Genomic DNA, 20,616 nt, shown 5'->3' with positions numbered 1-20,616 from the left:
GAGTGTTACACTGGTGGTAAAAGCAAATAGAACGACCTGTAGTTTAGTTATCATATAAGACATCCCCAGCTGAGTAGTACTCCATTGTGTATATATACCACAACTTGCTCAGCCACTCATCTGTTGTTGGACACCTGGGTTGCTTCCAGGTTTTGGCTATTACAAATTGTGCTGCCAAGAACATATGTGTACACAGATCTTTTTGGATGGATGTGTTGGGTTCCTTAGGATACTACTCAGCTGTAAAAAATGGTGACTTCACCGTTTTCAGCCAATCTTGGATGGACCTTGAAAAAATCATGTTGAGTGAAATAAGTCAGAAACTGAAGGATGAATATGGGATGATCTCACTCTCAGGCTGAAGTTGAAAAACAAGATTAGAAAAGAAAACACAAGTAGAACCTGAAATGGAATTGGAGTATTACACCAAAGTAAAAGACTCTGGGGAGGCTGGGTGGGTGGGGAGAATACAGGTCCATGAAAGATGATGAATGACATAGTGGGGGTTGTATTGTTAAATGGGAATCTGGGGAATGTTATGCATGTACAAACTATTGTATTTACTGTTGAATGTAAAACATAAAAAAAAGAAAAGAAAAAGAAAATATAGCAGATAATTGTTGAATAATAATAATAATAAAATAAGACATCCCCAAACATGCTTTTATAGAGGAAAACAAAAATTATAAGTAGAGGACCTAGTGGGGGTTGAATTGTTATGTGGAAAAGTGGGAAATGCTATGCATGTATAAACTATTCTATTTTACTGTCAACTGTAAACCATTAATCCCCCAATAAAGAGATAAAAAATTATAAGTCAAATTTATTGCTTATTGACAAGAAGGAAAGTGTGCTACTCTGCTATCCAACACACACTAAAGATATCTTATATCTTTTCAAGGTTATATACAGGAGAGCACCCTGGATTTAGAAGAGTCCTCTATAAAAGTGAAAACAACATACAGTAAAAGCAATCACCAGGGTGCAATTATCCTTTGCACCCCAAACGCTCATCCGGAGGAACCCTGGCCCAGAGCCTTGTTCAGTAACTTTCCTGAGTGAATAGTCCCACTGGCCAGATTCAGGGTAGGAGCGGGAAGGGGGGAAATGCTGACCTAAGAGTTTCTCTGCCAGTGTTGTCAGCTGCTCGATGCTCAGGCCTCGCTTTGTGGTGGAGGAGAATTGCCAGCTTAGCACCTCAGCCACTTGATCCCAGGTCCCAATTGGAGGTTTGGTGAAAAAGTTCACGTTCTGTTGAAAATTAACACATAGGCCCACTGAGATGAGAGGGGAATGAATGAATGAACAGCACTAGGCAGCACCAGCTCGAGGTTGAGAACTCATGAGAGAAGCCAGCCTCCAGGGGACTCGCCGCTTACCTTGGGGTTGTTGGTCAGCATGTTGTACCACAGGATTGACGCCCAGGCATTTGGCATCTGACAGATGTTAGAGATGACCACAACTGGCAAGGAGTGGGTCTGTGGAATAAGGGGAAAATGAGCTGGGGAGACAGAGGGCTTTCATGACCTCAACAATCTCTTGACCCACCTCTCACAGGGTTAGATGTGGTGGAAATCATACCTCTTGCCAAGTCTCTGGGGGGGAGGGGTGTCAGCCCAATGCCCAAGGCAGAGAGCATGCCAGACTGGACTATGGGACTAGTGGCTACTGTCTCAACACATTAAAGAACATACAAATACTGGGGCAGCATGGAATGTTCCTACTCATGACCACAGAATGTGAGTTCAGATCTAGAGGGATGTAGAGGTTATACAGGCTCCTAAGCTAATTATGGGCCCCAGATCACATTAAATCGATGGGATCTACAGTCAACAATATTGATACACCTTTCCCATATTAGGGAGCTACTCTCTTCCTTGATCCAGCTTTCTGGTCCTTTTCCCAGCCATGACATCATCTCCTCAGACAATAACTTGGATCCACCTGCATATCAGATTTCAGGCTCAGGGAAAAAAACCCAAACAAAACACTAGTATAGCTATAGGCCCTATTTTAGTATAACTAAAATATACCTACTAGGTATCTACAAAATGGAGGAACACCCCCCGCCCCCCACAACACTTCATCTGCACTATTCCAGCCTTTAGGTCCATGATTGTGTTTGGCTTTGTATGTTAACTCTCTTTTCAACCATCAGGTTCTAGATGCTAGCAGGATGCTACCAGACATCCCTGGACAGACAACCCCACCAATGTGCCTTGGAGCTCCGCTTCCCCAGAACCCTTCCCCGCTAGGGAAAGAGAGAGACAGGTTAGGAGTATGGATCGACCTGTCAACACCCATGTTCAGTAGGGAAGCAATTACAGAAGCCAGACCTTCCACCTTCTGCATCCCACAATGACCTTGGGTCCATACTCCCAGAGGGTTAAAGAATAGGAAAGCTATCAAGGGAGGGAATGGGATACGGAGGTCTGGTGGTGGAATTGTGTGAAGTTGTACCCCTCTTATCCTATGATTTTGTCAATGTTTCCTTTTTATAAATAAAAAGTTTAAAAAAAAACATACAAAATCTGACTTCCTCAAAGAAGGGCTTTTAGTCTATGGAGTCCCCACCTATACAGCCTTGAAGGCATTTTCCCAGAACTAAAATCATATCCATGCACTAAAAAGAAAGGTTCTAGATATACTTTTTTAAAGCATGCATCTATTCAAGCATGCATCTATTGCCCTCTTTTTTTTTTTTTTCCTCCTCCAGGGTTATTGCTGGGCTCGGTGCCTGCACCATGAATCCACCGCTCCTGGAGGCCATTTTTACCCCCTTTTGTTGCCCTTGTTGTAGCTTCGTTGTGGTTATTATTATTGCCCTTGTTGACGCAATTTGTTGTTGGATAGGACAGAGAGAAATGGAGAGAGGAGGGGAAGACAGAGAAGGGGAGAGAAAGATAGACACCTGCAGACCTGCTTCACCGCCTGTGAAGCGACTCCCCTGCAGGTGGGGAGCCGGGGGCTCAAACCGGGATCCCTACGCCGGTCCCTGCACTTCGCGCCACATGCGCTTAACCCACTGCGCCACCGCCCGACCCCCCCCCCTTTTTTTTTTTAACAGAGTACTGCTCAGCTTTGATGCTGAGGATTGAACCTGAGACTTCTGATGCCTTAGGCATGACTGTCTTTTTGTATTACCATTAGGCTACTCCCCCAGCCCTAATTTATTTACTTCTACTAGGGAATTTTTAAAAATTTTATTTATTATTGGATAAAGATAGAGATTAAGAGGGGAGAGGGAGGTAGAGAGGGAGAGAGACAGACACTTGCAACTCTATTTCACCACTCATGAAACTTCACCCTACCGGTGGGGACCAGAAACCTGAACCTGGGTCCTTGAGCACTTAATCAGGTGTGCTACTGCCTAGCCCCCTACGAGGACTTTGGTAGTGTTTTGTGCCTATAAGAGCCCACCACTCCTGGCAGACTATTTTCTCTCCTTTTTTTCCAGTAGAAGATGAGAGACAGAGATGTTACAGTACCTCTCCACTACCCATGAAGCTTCTTACTGCATGGGTCTCCCATGTGGTGGCTGGGGGCCTGAACCCAGGTCCTTGCACATGGTAAAGTATACATGTATGCTTGTTACATCTTTAATTTAAAGGCCAAAAAAAAGTTGGAAAAAGAGAATGTAAATGCCATGATTTTCTAGATATTAAAAACAATGACTGGCTAATAACTATTTTGTCCAAATTTCATTAAACCAATTTCCAAATACAGAATTTATCAAGTTTACTGAAAGTTTTTTCCCTTTTTGTCGCCACTGAGGCTTTGTCACTTCAAGCTTACTTTTTCAGACAGTCAGAAAGACAAATGGGTAAGGGACAAATACCACACCAAAGCTTCCCCTAGTGCTCTGGGGAACCACACACATGGCAAAGCAGGCACCCGCACAAGCCAGCCATCCTCAGTACTGTGTATCATCTAAGCACTAAAGTAAGGCTTTATTCTTAGATGGAATACTGTGGGTTTTCTTTATTTTTTTTTGGGGGGGGAGAGAAATAAGTAAAAATAAACAATGCTTTGCCAAGAGTCATATTCCACCTTTTGCAGCAAAAGTCAGAACTAGAATTCCATATCCCAAATCCTCCCTATACAGAGGCCTACAATGGATGTTCTCCAAAACTCACCTCTAGGTCGATCTTGAGGCCTTGGTGATACACTTCAGTCTCGAAGGTAATCAGATGCAGCTCCTCAGTCACAATCAGGGAGGCCTACAGTGACGGGGGGGGGGGGGGGCACTCAGTGCTAGAAACAACACTATACTGAGACAGGAATTCCGCTACGCAGCTGCAGACACTGCCAGGGCCATGACTCCGAGCACATGTCCTCTTCACCAGTAAGACTCAGGCCCTCGGTCTGATCTGTTACTGCTTTTATTACAATATTACAGAGATCCAAATCTTGTCTATAAAACTGACAAGGCACAATGAGGAAAAAAACTATGAATACCCATGTACTCACCACCCAGTTTAAGGACTAAGTATATTTACCCACTTCTATTCCTGCTTCTCCAACCCTCAGATGTAACTGCTATTTCATCTTTTGGGGTTTATTATTTCCTAGGTCTTTTTTTCTGTTGGGGGGGCTGGGTGTTGAACCCCAGACCATACAGATTTAAAGCATACACTCTTACTTCTCAGCTGCATTCTCAACCCCTTCCCTAACTTTACATTTTTATCTTCTTGCCTTTTCTTTATTTACCTTTGAACAATGTATATATTTCTGAGTTCTGGGTATTTGTAAGTCTTATTCATATGGAATTATACCCTATGCATTCTTTTGTGACCCACAATTCACATCCCTGTAGTTAGGTGTACCTGTGATTTTATTTTCACAGCTGTATGGTATCCCATTGCATGACTAAACCACAAATCATTCATCCATTCTAGTGTTGAAGGGTCTTTATTCTGGTTACAATCAGGCCAAATCCTTGAGTTTCTCCTGCTGCTATCAATGATGTTTATGTGGTGCCAGGGCTTAAAACTGGGTCCAGGCACCTGGCAAGGCATGAGCTCTAGCAGGTGACCCATCACACACCCCTCCTCTTCCCTATTCTATTTTCTAAGGATAACTACATTCCAGAGAAGAAAGAAGACTGGTTCAGAAAACAAACATTAGATAAAAAGAACAGGGTGTCATAATTTTTTTTTAAAGATAAAAATATTTTTTTTAAAAAAGTAAAATTTAACCAAAACTAAAAGTTTATTCTTGGCACTAAGAATCCAATAAGCTGAATCAATAGAATGCAGAAAATAAGGGTGTTTTTTTTTATTAAAAAAAAAGGCAAGATAGATTTTATTTCTCCCCCTCTTTTTTAATGTTTTGACTGATTTGTTACAACCAACTAACCCACCTCAGTGAGGAAAAACTCATCACCAAAGACTACAGTGTCAGATGTACAAGTAGGAAGGGGAATTTGGAAAGCCCCAGGTATGGTGGGAGCTTCCTCCCTATTGAAGGGGCATGGGCAATCCAGCAAGGGAATTTCCACTCCTTAAGATAACCTGCTAACTCCCAGAACCATCAAGGAAATGCCCCACATTGCAGAACTCCATAGCACAGGCGACTTCTAATTATAATGTTTCCCTGGTGACTTCCTGAAGTGACTGTAGCTCATATAGCAAGTTGAACCTCTCACTCCAGACAATAAAGAGTTTTCTGTTCCCCCTCAAATGAAAACTATCCCAAGTGGTTTTCGTTCCCAATAAAACTTACGTCACAATTGGCTCGGCCTCCGTTCCCGCATCTTTGCTCTCTCAGGGTCTGTGAGGAAAGCAGAGAGCACCTGTCACATAAAGCTAAGCTGTCCCTCTACTGCATGCCCTTGGAGAAGGGCAGTCTGGGCTTCTCCTACATACCAAATGTTTGAATTCTGCAGAGAGGCTGCCATTGTTGGATTCTTCCATATTCATGACTTTGGTGTTTGTGCCCAAAATATTAAATTTACGAGATCTGAAACACAGGAGGAAAATCAATCATGTAAGTGCTGAGTGGCCAGAGGATGAAGATGAAGAAGAACAAAAGGAAGAAGCCTTGAGCTGAACTTACCCTCTGAGAGCTGCCACATCCCCAGAGTCTCTGTGAAAAATAGAGATTAGTGTTAATAAACAGGCCCCATGTTTCTTCAAGTTGCTTTAACCACCAGTTATTTATTCTGATGGAGGAGCTGCTGTGTTCCTGAGAATTTCAGTAAACTATTCAATTACATTTTATATGTGAAATATAACAAACTTGTACATGTCTAAGCATGTAGACACATCTGGTTGCCTACTCATCTTTGACTACCAGTTGTGATTCTGCTGAGGTGTCCTTCCCATAAGTCTGATCATTAAGTTTATCACAGCATAGCACACCCATGGCACCAGAGGGTATGACCTATACTGTCCCAATCACATCAGGAAGGAATTATATCCCAAGTCAGATGTGTGTTCCAGAGCTTCATCAGAGCATAAGTAAACATGTGGCCTTGATAGCTGCACTGAACTGTGCTGCAATTCAGAAGGAAACATTACAATCAGGGGATCCTCATGACAGCAGAAAAGAGAGAAAGAAGATTCTGGGCCTGTAATGATATCAATGAGTCACTGATCTCACCATGAGGAAGTTGCCTTAACTCTTCCAGTTTATTTCCGTGTTACGCTGGATTGCAAGTTTCCTTATTATTCCAGCCACACTGGGATTTCTGTCAAGGTATATTGTGCTCAGCCACTGTTTTTGGACTAAATTTCTGAATATAAAGTGGTTTTTTGTTTGTTTGTTTTGGCCTTTACGGTTACTGCTGGGGCTCGGTGTCTGCAATACCAACCCACTACTCCTGAAGGCTATTTTTCCCATTTTGTTATCCTTGTTGTTGTTACTGTTGCCATTGCTGCTGCTGTTGTTGTTGGATAGGACAGAGAGAAAAGGAGAGAGGAGGGGAAGACAGAGATGGGTAGAGAAAGACAGACACCTGCAGACTGGCTTCACCGCCTGTGAAGTGACCTCCCCTCTGCAGGTGGGGAGCCAGGGGCTTGAACTGGGACCTTTACGCCGGTCCTTGTGCTTCGTGCTATGTGCTCTTAATCCCACTAAACTACCACCCAGCTCCCATATAAAGTGTTTTTAAACACATTTTATTTAGGGGGCCAGGCACAAGGACCTGGGTTTAAGCCCCCAGTCCCTACCTGTGGGAGAAAGCTTTGAGAGTGGTGAGGTAATACTGCAGGTGTCTTTCTCTGCCCTTCTCTATCTCCCCTTCCTTCTCTATTTCTCTGTCTCTAGCCAATAAATAAAGTAAATAAAAACATTTTGAAATATTTTATTTATTTTAATAGAGACAGAAAAAGGGAGGGAAAGGGAAGGTAGGAGGAAAGAGAAAGAAACACCTGAAGCACTGCTCCACCATTTGTGAAGCTTCCCTCCTGCAAGTGGGGTCTGGGTCCTTGATTATTATAATGTGTGTGCTCAGCCAGGTGCACCACCATCCGACCCTGAACAGGCTGTTTGAGATAATCACATCTTAGGCTTTTCTTTTACTTTCTATAATTTCAATATGACTACAGTCCTCTATCACTACATATTCATTTATGCTTTTAGAAAGAACAATAGCTACTATTTGTTATAAGTATATCCCATATCACAAATTAAAACTTCAATCTGTAAATGATTTACCTTTCCATAGATCACATTTTAGAATTTTGTTTTCATTATCAGGAAATTCTCCATCACGTCTAATTTGTTTCCTTTTATTTATTTTTGTACATTCCTATTGTGTTTTATAGCTTTGATGTGTAACTGAGAAATAACAAACTGCACTATTCAAAATGTAAACTTTTATAAGCTCCAAAACACACACACAACACACACAATACACACACACACACACACACACCCTTAGCATGAAACAACCACTGACCAGTTTCGGTCACTAGAGATTCATGTGTATTTCTACAATAGAATCTTATAGAAATGCAAATATATATTATATATATAATATAATATATATATACACACATACATACACACACACACATATTCTTTTCTCTTGGTCTTTCTTCTTTCAGCATAATTCTGAGATTTAATTATGTGCTATTTGTTTCAGCCCATTATTCCCATTATATATACATACACACTAAGTTGTTTTCAGAGCCAGGATCTGCACGATTCTATCACTCCCAGGCTGCCTCTTTCACTCTTTAAATTTTAGACAGGGAAAAATAGAGACAGAGTAGCAAAGTCACCATAGTACTGTTGCACCATTTGTGAAACTTCCCCCAGTGCTCGGTATTCCTTGTGGTGCCAGAACTTAAACCAGGGCATGTCAGGCATAACAAGGTGAGCAACCTACCAGGTGAGTCATCTCCCAGCCCTCTGTTGTGTATTTTTTATGAGAAGGAGAGAGAGCAAAAGAGGCATGGTGAAGAACAAGAAAGGAAAGGGAAAGACATCAGAGAACGGCTCCATTGCTTATGAAGTTATACCTGTCTTTGTCCTTACAGATTCCTCCCTGGACCCTAGTGACCAAAAAGTCTGTGACTGATCTTAACATCCAGCAGGGTAACTTCCTATGGCACATCCTATTATCTTTTTAAAATTCACTTTATTGGGAACAATAATAATTTATAATGTCTTAGTTGTCAAAAGTGTGTAGTTTCTTCTCTCTCTTTGATAGATGTCTGTATTCCTCACCTACTACCTAATGTACAGCTTTCTCCATCATAGTGCACTGGGTATCCAACTCTCTATCTTTCTGCCATTATTTTTTATTTTAATTTTTTAAAATATTTATTTTCCCTTTTGTTGCCCTTGCTGTTTAACATTGTTGTGGTTACTGATGTCGTTGTTGTTGGATAGGACAGAGAGAAACGGAGAGAGGAGGGGAAGACAGAGAGGTGGAGAGAAAAGATAAGACACCTGCAGACCTGCTTCACCGCTTGTGAAGCGACTCCCCTGCAGGTGGGGAGCCGGGGACTCGACCCGGGATCCTTACACTGGTCCTTGCGCTTTGTGCCATCTGCACTTAACCCACTGCGCCACTGCCCAACTCCCTTCTGTCATCATTATTATTATTATTTTATTGGATAGAGACAGAGAAGAAATTGAGTGGGAAGGGAAGACAGAGATGAAGAGAGGGGCCAGGTGGTGGTGCACCTGGTTGAGCGCATTATGTTACAGTGCGAAAGGACCTGGGTTTGAACCCCTGGTCCCCACCTGCAGGAGGAAAGCTTTGCAAGTGGTGAAGCAGTGCTGCAAGTGTCTCTTTCTTTCCCTCTCTATCTCCCCTACCCTCCTGATTTCTGGCTGTCTCTATCCAATAAAGATAATAATAACAACTTTAAAAAAAACAGTCCTCCAGGTGTTTCTCTCCCTCTCTATCCACCCCCACCCCCCGCCCCCAAATTCTGGTTATCTCTATCCAATAAATAAATCACAAAAAATTAAAAAAGAGAGATGGAGAGAGAAAAAGGCACCTGCAGCACTGCTTATGAACCTTCCCCCCTGCACGTGGGGACCAGGGGCTTGAACCTGGGTCCTTGCACACAGTAATGTGTATGCTACCTACTAAGTGCGCCACCACTTGGTCCCCCAACTCTTCAGTAACATTGTGTAAAAGATTTGTTTTGTTTGTAGTGGGAGAAATAGTTTAACTAGTAGAGAATCAGACATGATTCAGATTTTTTCTTTTTTCTTTTTTTGCAACTTGTTGGCTTTATGTTTTCCCCTTTATTGGGGGATTAATGTTTTACATTCGACAGTAAATACAATAGTTTGTACATGGATCACATTTCTCAGTTCTCCACATAACAATATGACCCCCCACTAGGTCCTCTGACTAATTCAGATTCTTGATTTGATCTCCAGCACCAAATGTACCAGTGGTGTTCTGGCTTGTTTCTCCCTTCTCGTTTGCCTCATATGAAACTCTCTCTTTGATGTATAATAAATATATATATTTTTTAATTTTAAGAAAAAAAATTGGAAAGTAGAATGATGGTTGCCAGGACCAGAGGAAAAAGGAATTGAGAAATTTGTTGTTCAATGGACATAGCAGCTTGATTTTGCAAGATGAAAAAGATCTGTAGTGGGTTGGGAAGAAAGCACAGTGGAAAAAGACTTTCATGTCTGAGACACCAAAGGTCCCAGGTTCAAACCACCATAAGCAGAGCTGAGTAATGCTCTGATGTAAATAAACAATCAAACAAACCTAGGGGCTGGGCAGTGGCACACCTGATTGAACACATACATTACTATGTGCAAGGACCTGGGTTCAAACCCCTGGTCCCTACCTGAAGAGGGGAAGCTCCACAAGTGGTGAAGCAGTGCTACATATGTTTCTCTTCCTCTCTCCTTATCTCCTTCTTCCCTCTTATGTCTCTCTGTCCTATCAATAAAACAATAAGAACAACAAAGATCTATAGCTCTGTTGCACAATGTGAATATATTCAACACTACTAAAGTGTATATTCAAATGGCTAAGATGGTGATTTTTGTGTTTCTTTTAAACTTTTTTAAATTTTTAAAATTTTTTTTTTTACTACTTCAATTTATTTTTCCTAATATATAACTTGGAAAGCAAGCAGAGTTTGAAAACTCTTCAACTGCCAGGTAGGCATCTCAGTAGCAGAGTGTAGGACTTGCATACATGAAGTTTTGAGTTCAATTCCAGGTACTGTATATTGTTGTTAAAATTCGTAAGCTCCAGCTGGCTGGGCTAGCTTCACGGGCGGGTAACAGAGAAGCGGAGACAACGGCTGGGCAGGGAAGCTGTATTTCTTTATTCAGGAACAACGATTCATAAACTAAGACAAACTAATCACCAAACAGAACTCTGCTGTCTCTTTGCGGCGGCGCAAGCACTCTCTCTAACTCTGGAACTCAGGAATTTTCTCTCTCTTCCTCTGCCACTCTGGAACTCTGCAACTCTTCAACTGTGGAACTCTCTCTTACTCTGTAACTCTGAAACTCTGGCACTCTGTAACTCTTCAACTCTCCAACTGTGGAACTCTCCAACTCTCTCTCTGGAACTCAGGAACCCTCTCTTACTCTGGAACTCAGGAACTCTCTCTTACTCTGGAACTCAGCAACTCTCTCTTACTCTGCAACTCAGGAACTCTCTCTTACTCTGCAACTCAGGAACTCTGGCGGGGTCCCTAGGGGCGGGGCCAAGTGGGCCCGAAATTAACTGGACTGATCTAATTCTCTTGGCGGGGGAGAACTAGAATCCAATGTAAGGCATACAACAGTATATGCTACAGTAGAGATCTCTATCTTGTCAAAATATTGACTAGATGAAAAAAGTGGCTCAGAAGAGGCACAGTGGATAAAGCACTGAGCTTTTGGGAGTCAGGTGGTAGCACAACGGGTTAAGCGCAGGCAGCGCAAAGCGCAAGAACCAGCATAAGGATCCCGGTTTGACCCCGGCTCCCCACCTGCAGGGGAGTCGCTTCACAGGCGGTGAAGCAGGCCTGCAGGTGTCTGTCTTTCTCTCCCCTTCTGTGTCTTCCCTTCCTCTCTCCATTTCTCTCTGTCCTATCCAACAACGACGAAGACATCAACAATAACTACAACAATAAAACAACAAGGGCAACAAAAGTGAATAAATAAATATTAAAAAAACAATAACTGAGCTTTCATGGGCCCTGAGTTTGATCACAGGTATTTGATATACCAGTATGATGCTCTGGTTCTCTATCATATATCGTTCTTTTAAATAAATGAATAGGGCCAGATGGTGGCGCACATGTTAACATATGCAAGGACACGGGTTTGAGGGCCAGGTTCGAGTCCCTGCTCCCCACCTGCAAAGAGGATGATTCACAAGTGGTGAAGCAAGTGCTACAGGTGTCAGTCTCTCTCCTTCTTTATCTCCCCCTGCCCCCAGCTTCTCTCTGTACTACCAAATGGCTGTGAAAGGAAGGAAGGAAGGAAGGAAGGAAGGAAGGAAGGAAGGAAGGAAGGAAGGAGAAAGGGAGGAAACATTTTTTAAAAGACAGTAAAAATTGGGAGTCCGGCGGTAGCGCAGCGGCTTAAGCACAGGTGGCGCAAAGCGCAAGGACCAGCATAAGGATCCCGGTTCGAGCCCCGGCTCCCCACCTGCAGGGGAGTCGCTTCACAGGTGGTGAAGCACGTCTGCAGGTGTCTTTCTCTCCCCCTCTCTGTCTTCCCCTCCTCTCTCCATTTCTCTCTGTCCTATATAACAATGACGACATCAATAACAACAATTACAACACTAAAAAAAAAGGCAACAAAAGGGAAAATAAACATAAAAAAAAAAGACAGTAAAAATCACCTTTACATTTTGGTTATATTAACTGGGAAGAATCAACAACTTTATAATAAATTTAAGGGGGTCAGGCAGTGGCATACCCAGTTAAGAGCAAACAGTACTAAGTGCAAGCATACAAGCAAGGACCAGGGTTCAAACCCCCATTCCTCACTTGCAGAGGGACAGTTCACTAGCAGTGAAGCAGGTCTGCAGGTGTTTATCTTCCTTTCTCCCTATCTCCTCCATCCCTCTCACTTTCCCTCTGTTCTAGTAAATGAAAAAAGGAAAGAAAAAAAAAAGGCTGCAGGGAGTGGTAGATTCATACTGCTGGCACCCAGGCCCAGTGATAACCCTGGAGGCAAAATAATAATAATAGTAGTAATAATAAATTTAAAACCTACAATCAAGGATTATTTATTTGTTTTCCTCTCCACAGTTATTGCTGGGGCTCGGCACCTACACTACAAATCCACTGCTCCTGGAGGCCATTTTTTCTCCGTTTTCATTGCTCTTGTTGTTATTGCTACTGTTGTTCTGGGAAAGGACAGAGAGAAATGGAGAGCAGGGGGGAAGACAGAGAGGGGGAAAGAAAGATAGACACCTGCAGACCTGCTTCACCACCTGTGAAGCGACCCCCCTAAAGGTGGGGAGCCGGGGCTCAAACTGGGATCCTTGAGCCAGTCCTTGCGCCATGTGCGCTTAACACATTAACGAGCGACCCCCTCAAGGATTATTTCTTTGAATATCCCTTCCTCACTCGAATTGTATGGCTTTTTTCAAAGATATCTCAAACCTTTCATTTTTATATTTATTTTAGCCTCCAGGGTTATCACTAGTGCTCAGTGCTGGCACTAGAAACCCACTGCTCCTGGTGGCCATTTTTTTCTATTTTATCACAGGACAGAAAGAATTTGAGCTGTGGGGGGAGACAGAAAAGGAGAGAGAAAAGATAAGCAGCTGTAGACCTGCTTCACCACTCAGAAAGGGTCCCTTGCAACTGGGAAGTGGGGACTTGAACCAGGTCTTTTGAGCACGATAATACGCGTGTCCAACCCTACTTGAAACCTTTTAAATTTATCACAATATGCTTTTTGTTGTTGTTTATCACTATATTATTTTTTCTGTTAAAAATTCTAATGGGTTAATAACATATGAAGCTATTGATTCCTGTTTATTTATTAAACTAACCACCTTCTTCAAATCCCTTATTTCCTCTGAAATTATTTTCAGCTCATTCTTACGAAAATAATTATATCAGCTACAAACTAGGCTATCTGTGTGCATTTTCTTTTTTTCTAATTTCTTCAAAGAGTGTGTATACTTCAAACTTTGAATGATAATGTTGGGGGCCAGGCGGTGGCACACCTGTTAAGCACTAGTACTAAGTGCAAGGACCTGAGCAAGGATCCGGGTTTAAGCCTCTGACTCTCCACCTACAAAGGGGGAAGCTTCCCAAGCAGTGAAGCAGGTCTTTGGGTGTCTATCTTTCTCTCCCCCCCTCTATCACGCCCACGCCTCTCAATTACTCTCTGTCTTATCTAATAAATGGAAAAAATGGCTGCCAAGAGCAGTGGAGTCATAGTGCTGGCACCGAGCCTCAGCAATAACCCGGGAGGCAAAAATAAATAAATAAATAAATAAAAAGTAATGCTAATTTTTTTTTTTTAGGTCACTGGAGATAGCATAATGGTTATGTCTGAGGACTTAATATCCTAGGTTCAACCCCCCTGAACTGAACTGAGTAGTGCCTTGGTAATAATAATGTGAACTATTCTCAAACTTACTTTAGCACTTTAAATTCTCTTTAAAATATTTATTTTTTTGTAAAACACTAATCCCCCGATAAAGAAATAAAAATATATTTTAATTTTATATGGGAGAGAGGAAGAGAGAAAGAAGGGAGAGGGGGCATTAAGGAAAGAGAAAAGACTAGAGCACTACTCAATTATGACATAAAGTAGTGCCAAGGATTGAGCCTGTGACCTCTGGGGACTTAGGTAAGAAAGTTGGTGTTCTAACAGGTGAACTAGCTCCCTGGTCTGGTACTGTAGTTTTGAAAAGTAGCCTATTAAGTGGTAAAGTGTAGAAGAGTAAAAAGAACCCATTTTAAATTTTGTACAACATACAAAAACTACATTTGTAAGTAAAAATAAATAAAGGAAAGAAGGACTCAAGGTTACAATATGATCATCAACTCAAAACTATACCACCAGCTCTGTGGTTCTGTTCAGTATATTACAGGGCTTTTGAAAATTTTTATTAAAAAAAAAAAGAGCTCTTGATGGAGATAGAATCTGTAAGTTCACATAAAGTCTACTAAAGTTCTCATTAAGAAAGAAAGAAAGAAAGAAAGGAAGAAAGGAAAGAGCTAAAATAAGGTTTACTTACTTGTCAATACACACTTTAATTTTGAGTTGATAATTTAACTCAGGGAATTTGACCAGTAACCTATTTAAAGAAAAAAAGAAGATGAGCAAAGGAAAAAGAAATCCAGTTTTAAAAATCATTAGGAACCCCACCCCCACCCCCCACAGCCATCTAGTTGAAAAAATATAAAATGCATAACTCTTCATTTCTAAAGAAGTGGAAAATTACAATCTCAAGATGCTCTCTCTGCCAGTGTCATTTCTGATCCTCAGTTAAGTATCATCCTTTTAGGGCAAAAGGTACTTAAAACAAACAAACAAATAAACAAACAAAAACAAAAACCCTAACAACTAAGAACTTGGACAAAGTTGTGAGAAATTTACAAAAGGATAATAAAAATCATTTCATGGAAAAATACAACAGGAGCGCAAATTTGGCAGCTGGTATTCTTACTGTTGAACCTGAAACCCTTAGCACATTAAGTTTCTGAAGAGGGAAATTTCTCTACTGAAGGGCAAACCCCGTTTACTTGTTCTGATTTGAGTGTGAAAGTAACACGTTACCCTGTAGCCCTACCACCTACCTTTCCTGTGGCCTTTTAGCTTCAGTATCACTAAGACTCCATCTTTCTCTTAAAATCCTCAGGGAAAAGGGACTCAAAGGACAAAGGTAATCAGCATTGTTTCTTCCCTCTTTTCAGAGAAGAATAAAACACACAAGGCTTAAGAGTTTAAGCCAGGAAATCTAGGAATATGCTCAGGCAACATCAAAATGTTTACTGTTCCTGAGTTTTTGACACAAGAATCAAAGGCCATGTGGACATTATGTCAGTCAATATAGCCCATATTCCTCACGGTACTGCTTGCATGACTAAACAGCAACCCTGACTACCAACTCGCTCTTTTAAAAATATTAATATATACATACATATCTCTATGTATATTACATGTATACGTACACACACACATATATATAATTTATTTTTTAATGAGAGAGATACAGAGAAAGACTAGAATACTGCTCAGCTCTAGATTATGGTGGTACGGGGTATTGAAGCTAGGACATCTGAGCATGAAATCTTTTGCATAAGCATTATGCTATCTCTCCAGCCCCCAGCTCTGCTCTTACCCTAAGAGTATTCCTCAGTATGAAAGTGTTGTGGCCCACCTGACTTTAGTAGTGAACTGAACGCCAGTCTTGATGACCAATGGCCGGTCCGGATGCATGGGCATGCAGGGCTGCCGCTCCACCACGAAGGCGCTTACAAGGGGAAAAGAAGGAGAGTAAGTCACATGCTAGGCAGTGTACCTGTCTTGTCCTGTTCCTCTAAAATGAGCCAGTCTTTCTCTCTTCTTCTTCTTCTTCTTCTTTTTTTTTTTTTGGTGGTGGTGGTAGGTGTGATGAAGAGAAGAAATTCCAAGTTACCTTTTCATCAAGTTTCTAAACAACTCCACGATTCTCTCCTCTAGCATCGGCCGGTGCTGCACAATGGGGTCCCCTTTGTAGGAGACTTTTTGCTGCAGCTCCTCTAGTTTCTTAATTTGTTGGCGTGTCTGAAGTTGGGATTCTGCTAATGAGGTTATCCTGTCCACAAAATAACAAAAGTTAGCAGTCACTGAAGTGAGCATATAGGTGACTTAGAGAATGGGAAAGGAGTATCACAGGTAGAAAGATAGTTGTGTTGGCTGCTGGGTGGTGGCACATTGGCTTGAGTACAAAGAGTTGGTTTTAAGCCTCTGCCCCACCCACAGAGGGGATGCTTCACAAGCAGGGAAGTAGTGCTGAAGGTGTCTTCCTTTCACCTTCCTTATCTCTCTCTCCCCTCTCAATTTCTCTGTCCTATCAAATTAAAACATAACTACTTAATTTTTAAACTATATTAAAAAATAAAGACAACCACACAGTCCCCTATAGTAAGAAAGAAAAATATATTATGACAGAATACATATAGCATAAAACTTACCATTTCTAAGTATATAGTTCAGTGGCACTGAATAAGAATTTTTATTTTGTCTTTTTTAAATATCTCTGAAATTTTACATTTCAAAGAGGGGGGCTAGTCACAGAGGAAGAAGTTTCAAAATTTATACCACTAGGAGGCACTAAAAGAGTTTATCACTGAAAAGTGACAAGCATTAGAAATCCAATATGGAGAAGATGAAAAATGGAATTTGGTGCTCAATTTCTTCATCTTAATTTTCCCTTGCACCAAAATGTAAAGACTAGGGAAATTTAGGTGATCAGAATTCCTAAGGGTTGGGGGTAGATAGCATAATGATTATGCAAATAGACCCTCATGCTTGAGGCTCCAATGTCCTAGGTTCAATCCCCCATACCACCATAAACCAGAGCTGAACAATGCTCTGGTAAAAGTCAAATTAAAAAAAAACTGAATTCCTAAGAAAATAGGTTTGAGCTCGTTCTACCAATCACTATCTGCCTTGCCCAGGTCCCTTCACCAAAGACCTAAGATAGTCCCTTTGAATGACCCTATTAGTCTTTTCAGTATCAAACTTCAGTGACATGTTTCAAAATACTGGTAAGATGCATATAAAAGTGAACAGGGAGACAGGACTGAGTCTATCCCTAGAAAAAGGAAATACTAGTATCTTTCTTTGATAATCCACTATTAGTAAAAAAACCAAAAGACCTCCAAGAGGCCAGGAAGGACTACTGCTGGGAACTCTTGTCAGGCCTCCTTCTGGCATTTAGATACCCCCATTTCCAGAATACAGGCTTCTTGGCTGTCTGATCAGAAAGCATTTGTAACTGCTTTCAGTAAATTAGCAAATATCAGGATGAGCAAGGATATGAACCAACCAGCCAACAAAGGCATTCTCCTACAGTTGCCCTAAATTTCTAATTTCAGGCTCCATGTATCTGGGCTCCTCTTCATGTCAAGTTTCTCCTAGTTTACGCTGTAATTAACATATTTATTATTGGACTTTGCATGTCAGTATAGAAGTGTTCTGGATGAATGAAACTAAATGAGCCCATTATAGAAGAACATATAAAGAATGATGTCACTAATGTAAAAATATATGACTTTCTATCTTTATGTGTACAAACACAATAACAGTTGTCTATAGAGTGATAGTTACCAAGACTTTATAATAACCGAATGATTAAAGACTTCAGGACTAGAGAGGTGGCTCAACAAGTGCGAGGCTCACATGAGATCACCAAGGATAGAGACAAGTACAACTCCACGAATGGTAGAATGATGCTTTGGTGTATCTCACCTCTCATTAAAGAAAAGTCTTTACTTCTGTATTTCAGCTCCCCCCCATAAACAGTATGTGTTATTTTACACTGTTAAAACAACTAAAGGTATTTTTGTTGGTTAAACCAAAAAATTCATTTAAATTATTAAACATTTAAAATATAGCTCTATACAATTGTTGTGTAATGCCAGGGACTTTTGCATGTATGATTCTACAGCTCCTGAGTTTCTGTTTATTTCATTAATTCACTAATTTTTTTTAAGACATAGAGAGAAAAAGTGAGAGGCATCACAGCACTGTTCTACCATCTATGGAGCTTTCCCTGATGTTATGATACTTCAGTGTGGAGCTGGGGCTTGATCCCAGAGTCTCACAAGGTAAGATCCAGATTCCACAGAATGAACTATCTCCCAGCCCCATTTCTATTTCCGAAACTTTTCTAGGGGCTGGAAAGATTGATCACCTGGTAGGGCATCTGCGTTGCCATTCATGTGACCAAGGTTTGAGCCCCAGCATACCATACGAGAGTGCCACTGTGCCAGGGGAGGTTCCAGTACTGTGGTGTCTCTCCCTCTGTGTGTGTCTATTTGTCTCTTTATCTGAAAAAGCTGGTATGGAGCAGTGAAGCTGTGCATGCACAAGGCACTAGTGATGCCAGGAAAAAAACAATTATCTAAATGAAGGAAAAATTCACATTAAATTCTGAGTATGTGAAAAGTCTCTATTTTAGAGATAAAGTACCAGCTCTTTGGGCCTGCAATTTCTACCATGCGTTAGCATAGTTAGCTAGAAAAGACTCCTCTTACCAGTTTTCTAAACGATCTAGGCAGATGTTGGGAGGGCCTCCAATGCAAGCAATCTGTTGCCGCCTCTTCCAGTCAGCCAGCTCTTCATCTGTGAGTGTTTTCTGTACGTACTCCATAGCTGACAAAAGCCCCGCCAACTCACTCACGATGCTCTGGTTGGAAACCAAAACAAAGTCAGAAAACATTTACTCAGATCATCTCTAACCACATTCTCCAATCAGTTCCAGAGAAGGAACTTATTAGAAACCAAGCCAAGTTCTGCCATGAGATGCTGAAATCCCACAGGGAAGCCAGGCGTGCAGGGGAGGCTGAAAAGGCTCTTCAATGCTCTTACTCGACGCATCTGGTCCAGTGCAGTAAGCATCTGTTCCAACTGCTGCATCTTCTGCCTGGTCACTGACTGGTTGTTTCCATTTAGATCTTGCATGTCTGTGGAAGAAGGAAGGTTCTTTGACAATGAGGAATACTCTTGCCCTTAATAACTAGCTCCCTCATATATTAAGGCTACTGAGAACCCGCATACATTCTAAACACAGAATCAAGACAAGCATGCTCTGAAAAGTCTTTTCTAGAGTCAACATCTCCTATATCCACTTGCCTCCTTGACTCTTGAGGGTTTTATAGTTGAAATCGAAGTCATCCTGGAGGTTTTCTACTACTTTCATTTTCTGTTCTAGGTCCTGTTTAAAAACAAAACCAGAAGTAAAAAAGATTTCCCTGGGAAGGGGGAAAAGAAAGTCTCTAAGAAGAACAAAAATAAAGCCAAAGTCACTACAGGAATGCATGCAAGACACACACATGGTGCTCCCAAGAAAAGACTTCCTGTCTGAGTCCTGCTTTACCTGAACTCGCTTCCGAACATCCTGTAGGTGCTGCTCTAGCATCTGCTGCTTCTCCGTTATCACTGCTGCTGTGGGGTGATTGGCTTGGCCTCCTTGCTGCCAAAAATGAAGCCAAGACACAGGTAAGCACAGGAAACATGGAGAGAAAAATAGCTCTGTCCAATTTCTACCCTTATTTGACCTGAGATACTAGTGCCATTATGAGGAGGCGACAGGCAGCATGCCAGGCCTTACCATGGTGTAAAGTGCTATCGGTGTGCTGCCAGCTCTCCTGGAACCTTAATTGTGTGAGAGGCCAGATGGTGGTACAGCGGTAAAGTACATGATACCACGTGTGAAGACTGAAGTTCAAGCCCCCAGTCCCCACCTACAGGGAGGAAGTGTCACAAGTGATGGAATACTGCTGCAGGTAACTCTCTTCCTCTTCCCTGCTCTCTGTTTGTCTCGGGGGGGGGGGGGGCGGAAGCCACCAGAGCAACAGAGGTACTGTGTAGTCTCTGAGTCCCAGTGATAACTCAAATGGTTAAAAAAAAAAAAATCCTCATCTGTGTGCTTGGTTTTTTTTTTTAAATATTTATTCCATTTTGTTACCCTTGTTGTTTTATTGTTGTAGTTATTATTGTTGTTGTTGGATAGGACAGAAAATGGAGAGAGGAGGGGAAGACAGAGAGGAGGAGAGAAAGATAGACACCTGCAGACCTGCTTCACTGCTGTGAAGTGACTCCCATGCAGGTGGGGAGCTGGGGGCTCAAACCGGGATCCTTCCGCTGGTCCTTGAGCTTTGCACCACCTGCACCACCCGCTGCACTACCACCCGACTCCTGCTTTTTTTTTTTTTTTAACCTCTATGTCATGCTATAGACCCACTCTATGTACTGCATTAGGCGACCACAGGTCTGGCTAAGACTTGGCTATTACAACCTTCAAAAAGCTCATTACACAGACCAGGAGATGGCACAGTGGAGGTCTGATTTTGATCCCTGGTATTACTCATGCCAAAGTGATGCCCTGGCTTTCTCCTCCCATGAATAATGTATTTAAAAAATATGAAATAATAAAAAGCCCATAATGGGGCCAGAGAGAAAGCTCACCTGATGAAGTATATGCCTTGCCATGTGCACAGC

The 20,616-nt window shown here is 41.7% G+C and overlaps 1 protein-coding gene across 8 annotated transcripts in view; it reads right to left on the bottom strand.

Annotated features, from left to right (window-relative positions):
* The window catches only part of STAT3 (signal transducer and activator of transcription 3), a 91,214-nt gene that overhangs the window by 11,997 nt on the left and 58,601 nt on the right, over positions 1-20,616 (bottom strand). For all 8 annotated transcript variants that reach the window (XM_060203489.1, XM_007535002.3, XM_007535001.3 and 5 more), the window contains 13 exons: positions 19,493-19,588; positions 19,249-19,330; positions 18,985-19,079; positions 18,651-18,802; positions 16,046-16,204; positions 15,788-15,880; positions 14,642-14,701; positions 6,058-6,087; positions 5,868-5,961; positions 5,725-5,772; positions 4,137-4,220; positions 1,380-1,478; positions 1,116-1,251 (listed from right to left, as the gene is read on the bottom strand). In XM_060203489.1, the coding sequence (XP_060059472.1) occupies positions 1,116-1,251; positions 1,380-1,478; positions 4,137-4,220; positions 5,725-5,772; positions 5,868-5,961; positions 6,058-6,087; positions 14,642-14,701; positions 15,788-15,880; positions 16,046-16,204; positions 18,651-18,802; positions 18,985-19,079; positions 19,249-19,330; positions 19,493-19,588 (1,228 nt within the window). The remainder of the gene's footprint in view (positions 1-1,115; positions 1,252-1,379; positions 1,479-4,136; positions 4,221-5,724; positions 5,773-5,867; positions 5,962-6,057; positions 6,088-14,641; positions 14,702-15,787; positions 15,881-16,045; positions 16,205-18,650; positions 18,803-18,984; positions 19,080-19,248; positions 19,331-19,492; positions 19,589-20,616) is intronic.

This window comes from Erinaceus europaeus, chromosome 12 (genome assembly GCF_950295315.1).
Source record: "Erinaceus europaeus chromosome 12, mEriEur2.1, whole genome shotgun sequence".
NCBI lineage: Eukaryota > Metazoa > Chordata > Mammalia > Eulipotyphla > Erinaceidae > Erinaceus > Erinaceus europaeus.
The sequence above is the reverse complement of the archived record's forward strand: the minus strand, read 5'-3'. Positions and strand labels throughout refer to the sequence as shown.